The sequence below is a fragment of the Dipodomys ordii genome, unplaced genomic scaffold (assembly GCF_000151885.1).
Source record: "Dipodomys ordii isolate 6190 unplaced genomic scaffold, Dord_2.0 Scaffold150, whole genome shotgun sequence".
In the NCBI taxonomy this organism is placed as follows: domain Eukaryota; kingdom Metazoa; phylum Chordata; class Mammalia; order Rodentia; family Heteromyidae; genus Dipodomys; species Dipodomys ordii.
Window position 1 is genome coordinate 2905446 of NW_012267366.1, and position 6148 is coordinate 2911593.

The 6148-nt window shown below is 39.9% G+C and overlaps 1 protein-coding gene across 1 annotated transcript in view; it reads left to right on the forward strand.

Moving 5' to 3' along the window:
- The window catches only part of Tceanc (transcription elongation factor A (SII) N-terminal and central domain containing), a 12617-nt gene extending 6489 nt beyond the window's left edge, over positions 1 to 6128 (forward strand). The window contains exons 2-3 of the mRNA XM_013032142.1: positions 808 to 935; positions 4187 to 6128. Of these exons, the coding sequence (XP_012887596.1) occupies positions 4195 to 5250 (1056 nt within the window). The 5' untranslated portion in view covers positions 808 to 935; positions 4187 to 4194 and the 3' untranslated portion in view covers positions 5251 to 6128. The remainder of the gene's footprint in view (positions 1 to 807; positions 936 to 4186) is intronic.
- Positions 6129 to 6148: the final 20 nt, after the last annotated feature.

Genomic DNA, 6148 nt, shown 5'->3' on the forward strand with positions numbered 1-6148 from the left:
GGTGCTGGTGGCTCACACCTGTAATCTGAGCTACTCAGAAGGCTGAGTTCTGAGGATCACAGTTCAAAGCCAGCCCAGTCAGGAAAGTCTGTGAAACTCTTCAATTAATCACCAAAAAGGAGAAAGTGGAACTGTGGCTCTAGTAGTAAAGCACTATCCTTGATCACAAAAGATCAGAAACAGCCCCCCGGGCCCTGAGTTCAAGCCCTAGTACCAGCACACGTGCATAAACACAATACACACACACACACACACACACACACATACACACACACACACAAAGATATCAATTATCACATTAATCATAGGATGCTTAATTTCCCTCATTTTGTAGGTGGGAAAACGAGCACAGGGATGGCCAGCAAACTTAGCCAATTTGCTGGACACTCCCCTCACTTCTGACAACTATACCAGAGTCAGCTCATCCAAAAGGTTTGTTTGGTTCCCTAGATTTACTTGATTGGCCTACAATGGACCCCATGGTTTATCTCATCTAGTATTTTTGTATGATTTTTTTCTAACTAGAATCAAGATGGGCTTGTTCTTCCAGGGAAGAAGCTGAATACAAGGTCTTGTTTAAAAGGAAATGAAATTTGCAAACAGAGAGGACAGAAAGCATCAAGGATGCTTGTCACTTATTTAACAAAAGGAAATATTGGTTGAATAAATTGTTTGGCAGATTTGTACAGTTGAATAAAATGGGTGACTCTTCCCTTATGTTCTTGGTGGAAAAGCTAACATGTTTTTATTAATGTGGCAAGCACCATGGGAAAAAACACTGTGTGATTATTGGATGTTTCTTAATAGGTTTTCTCTTTTGCAAGATGGAGATGAGCTATACTCATACCTTCAGCTTATTGTGTGGCTTAAAATGACATGACGGTGAATGGTACAGAACTGCTCAATTAATACATATTTCCTTCCATGGATTTAAGGTAAGGGAGCAAACACCAGAAATTGTATACTCATGACACTTAAAATATGACAATCACCAGGTACAATTTGTGGAGGCTCTCATATGAGATATAGTAGGACTCACCTAGCCAAATCTGAAGTCAGATGGGTTCTCTGTGATTAGTCCAGAATCTCAGCCTTATTTGGGGGTTAATGACAGCCTATCTGAGAGTCCTACTGTTCCTGAAGACACTATTGCCTGTGTGTGATTTTAATTAGAATCAACTGAAGAACCTAACAAATGTCCAAATTCATTCCATCTGGAGTGAGGCCTTCATCTTGTTTGTCTGTTCAACCTTTCATTTCCTCCAGGTAATACAGACAGGGTTAAAAACCACCGATGATAGTGAGAGGCCAGGCTCAGGTGGCTGCTAGAGCAAATGCACTGAGCTGTGAAACAGCCTATCTGGGGTTGTAAGTAGTCAGGGAGGGAGAGGAGGTGGTACGCTTTTCATTATCTAACCAAGGAGCCTGAGCTCCATCCTAAGAGTGTTAGGGGAACTTCTGAAGAGCTTTACGTGGAAAATGAGGGGATATCTTGCCGACTTCTGTATCAGAAGTTGTTCTAACAAAGTGCCATGAGCCAGTGAAGGTAGTAAAGAAGCAATTGCAGCTGGCCAGATGATAACCCAAATAGGGTTTGGTACCCATACTATGTGTTTATTCTAGCAGCCACATTTCTTGTAATTATCCACTTTCTGGTCAGTATCCCTTCCACTTGGCTGTCAGTCTCTTCAAGGAAGATGGTCTTTTTAGAATCAATATCCAGCACATTCTAGCTACATAATAAATACTTGTTGAGTAAACTATGTAGAACTAAAATGACACGCAGCTTATTTTTGTCATTTTATGGCAATCTCAAGATTTTGAGTCCCATTAACTTTTATAGTATGATAAAAGCTTTATAGTCATGTGATTGTCTCACAGGGAAAAGAGAAAGTTTGGCAAAATTTAAATGCTCTTCAAAGTATGGAGAAGAATAGGAAAAAAGTGTGCGTTCCTCAAAACTTTGAAAATGGAATTGCCATAAGCTCTAGCAATTGTACTTGTGCACATATACGTAAAAGAATTGAAAACAGAGAGTCCAAGATATAATTGTACACTTCAGTGGAAGCAACATAAGTAGCCATCAACAGATAAATAGATAAACTGTGGCCCATGTACACAGGAGAGTATTATTTAGCAATAATAAGGAATGGAATTCTGACACGTGATACAACATGGATGAACCTTTAGGCTGTTATATGGCATGACATAAGCTAGACACAAAAGGACAAATACCATGTGATTATTCTTATACCTAGACTAGTCCACTCCATAGGGACAGAAAGCTGAATGGGGGTTGCCAGGGCTAGGGTATGGGGAGTTGTTTAATGAGCACATGAGTTTCCATTTTGTCAGATGAAAATATAATGGTAAATACTGCTGGACTGCTATATTTTCAAAAGTTAAAAAGGTAAATTTTATGTTTTATGTATTTTACCACAATTAAAATGTTTAAGTAAATATGAAGGGGCTGGGAAGGTGGCTCAGTGGTAGAGCACTTGCCTTGTATGCATGAGGCCCTGGGTTCGATTCCTCAGCACCACATAGTAAAAAAGGAAAAAGCCGGAAGTGGCGCTGTGGTTCAAGTGGTAGAGTGCTAGCCTTGAGCTGAAGAGCTGAGGGACAGCGCCCAGGCCCAGAGTTCACGCCCCACGACCGGACCTCCCCACCCCCGCCAAAAAAATGAAGAAAAGGCAAATTTAACGAACATATAAATGAAGAACAATATGTTTTACGCATTAAATTCTATAGATTTACACAAACAAATCTGAACTGCTGCTTTCATAGCTCTGAAACCCTGAAGTTCACCTTCACAATGCCTTGAGAATTCAGACCTTTGGTTGAGAAATTTGGACCCAAGTCAAATGTCGCATGTCCTGTGAGCAGTCTAGGCCTGGACTCCATTTTATATTTATGGTGCTGGGGATGGGGCCTAGAGCTTCACACCAGGAAAGCACTGTACCATTTGGACAACCTTCTTCCTGATTTCCCCAGAAGCACTTCATAGAGAATCCAGGCTGAATATAAACATTGCTTGTTGATGAGGAAACTTTCTAACCAGCGGGCCAAGGCTCAAGTATATTGAGCAGCTTGCAACCTCATCATTGTAACGTGATTGTTTGACTTTCCCAGGATCTGAAGCAGATACTTCAGACACAAGTGTTCAACAGTTGAGGGTGTATTTTTTTTTCCTGTGCTATCTTGCTTATTCTTTGTTGAGCCTTTGATTCCTAGCAAGACCACTTTTGCTGTTTTAAAAATATGGACTTTTTAAAAGTAAAAAGAATTATCTTTAAGTGTTTGTGCTCAGGAATTGGAAAAATGACTTTAAATGAAAACACAAAAGGACTGCCTAGGGTTTCTACATGCAAGGCTCTGATTCTTGGTCATCTTTGTGCTATCCCATCAGGGATACATCAGTGAGCACAACTCCCTGAGTTCCAGCCCAAGTACTGGCACACATTCAAAAAAAGTTAATGAAACCAGACTCTGCAGGGACCACTTAGCCCAAAGTTCTATATCATCTGTGTAACTTCTCTATTTTTCCAAAGGCTCCAATTTCAGCACAATGCATCCTGTTGACTTTGGGGGCTCACTAGACCTAGTTCCAGCTGCTTCCCACCACGTGCTATCTCACAATTTCTTTAGCTTTCTGAAGACATTTCCCCCCTTTATCTTGTTTTTCCATTCTTTTGAATTCAGAAAATTACCACTTTTAAGATGATAAAATCAGGAAGTATTTCACACACATAGCTGAATATGAGAAGGAAAATAGCCTTGACATTGTTCAGCACTACCATATTGATGCTGACTCAGGCATAATTTAGTGTGCAACATGATCATCAAATTCTGTCCAAATGAATTGACTAATCTGATCTGCAAAGATTGGTTTGCACAATTGGAGGTAGAAAAAAATTACAGTGAATCCTCCAGCAAGCCTCTTAATATTCTGCTGAAAGCCTGCAGTGTGTTTTTTTCCCTTGGACTATTGAGAATAAACTTGAAACTAAACTGTTCCACATTTGTAGATTCCATTTTCTAACATGTCACACCCACTTAGATCACATTGCTTCTACAGAAAATGTTGTGCATATAGGTAACTAGCAGAAAGAGCTATTTCACTATGCAAGAACTTTAACCAACAAAGGCAAGCTGTAGATAACAGAATGATCTTTTTTCTTTGCAGCTGTAAAGATGTCTGACAAAACCCAGATAGCTGCTAGAGCTTCCCTTATTGAACAACTGATGTCTCAAAGGAATTTTGAGGATCTTGGCAACCACCTTACTGAGCTAGAAATGTTTTATGTGACTAAGGCACATCTCCAAGAGACAGATGTGGTCAGAGCTGTGTATCGAGTCCTCAAAAACTGCCCCTCAGTGGCTTTGAAAAAGAAAGCCAAGTGTTTGCTGTCAAAGTGGAAAGCTCTTTATAAGAATATATACGTTAAACCAAGGGAAAGCCCTAAATCAGTACTTTCGGATGGTAATAAAGAAGAACATGCAGGACTTTCTCAAGACCTGAACCATAAAATCTTAAGTCTCTGTAGTTCTAACTCTCTGCTATCATCTCAAGCCGTTGTAAACTCCACTGCAATAATTGTGCCTGAAAATAGTGCTGCTCAAATGGAAACTAAAGAAGAACATTTCAGAACTGGTGGCTCTAAATCCATTGGGCAGAAATCAAATGGGTTGCAGGATCCAACAATGTCCATGAGAACTAAATGTGTAGAGCTCCTTTACACAGCTTTAACTAGTTCTTCCACAGATCATCCCAAAGATGATTTGTGGCAAAAATTTGCAAGAGAAATTGAAGAGCATATTTTTGTCCTCTATTCAAAGAACATCAAAAAATACAAAACCTGTGTCAGAAGCAAAGTTGCCAACTTGAAGAACCCCAAAAATGTTCACTTACAACAAAATTTGCTGTCTGGTACCATGTCTGCAAAACAATTTGCTGAAATGACTGTCATGGAGATGGCAAACCAGGAACTAAAACAGCTCAGGGCTTCCTACACGGAATCCTGTATTCAGGATCATTACCTTCCCCAAGCGATTGATGGCACACAGACAAATAAAATAAAATGCAGACGCTGTGAGAATTACAACTGCAAGGTCACCGTCATTGCCAGAGGAACCCTTTTCCTTCCGAGCTGGGTGCGAAATTCGAACCCAGATGAAGAGATGATGACTTATGCTATTTGTAATGAATGTGGGGAGCAGTGGTACCATAGCAAGTGGGTGTGTTTGTGATCATATATGAATATTTCCTTAACAGATACCCCCAGGCACGCACACACACATATGTGTGTGTGTGTGTGTGTGTGTGTGTGTGTGCGTGTGTGTATAAGACCCTTTGTACTTGTTTCTTAAAATCTTATACATGCTATTCTTCAAATAATCTTAAGATTGTTTGCCACAGTAGATACCATCAGCACTAAAAGTTATCATTTGGGGAGCGAGGGAGAAGGGAAAGGAAAGAGGAGAGGAAGGAGAATGATAACTATTCCATGTGCTTTGTGACCATTTGTTACCCTACTGTACTCAGATTGGGATTGAGAGTAGCTCAGTATTCTAGAAGCAGGTTGGAAATCCAGGCTCTCAGGCCTGAGCTGCTTTAGTCTTAATGTGCACTTTGAATATCATTACTATAGCAACGGGCTTGTGGTTCTCAGGAATGGCTGCATATTAAAATCTTCTGAGGAGCTTTGAAACTCACTAGTACCAAGGTGCCAAGGGTCTCTGGCCTAGAACATTTCAGTCTGAACCTATGGAATAGGTCCCAGGCAAACATGTTGCTTTTGTCATTACTCAGGCTACTTTTAAGATGCACTCAGAGTTGAGAACTACTCCTAAATAGGCTATCATTTGGTTCTTTCTATATATGTAAGAAATTAGTGTTCTTTGGAAACTTTACAGGTGAAGAAACAGGTCTACAGAATTGCAGTGACTTGACTAAGCTACACAACCACAAATAACCCAATTCACACCAATGTCAGATTTTCCTCATCTAAATTCATGAGACTGGCTCAATATTGACATCTGGAAAATATACTCTTGGAATTGTGGAACTTAAGTGAATAATGTCTTTAGGGCATAACCTTAGAAGACTAGAACATCAGTCTTTTGTGTTTTTAATTTCCAATGTTTT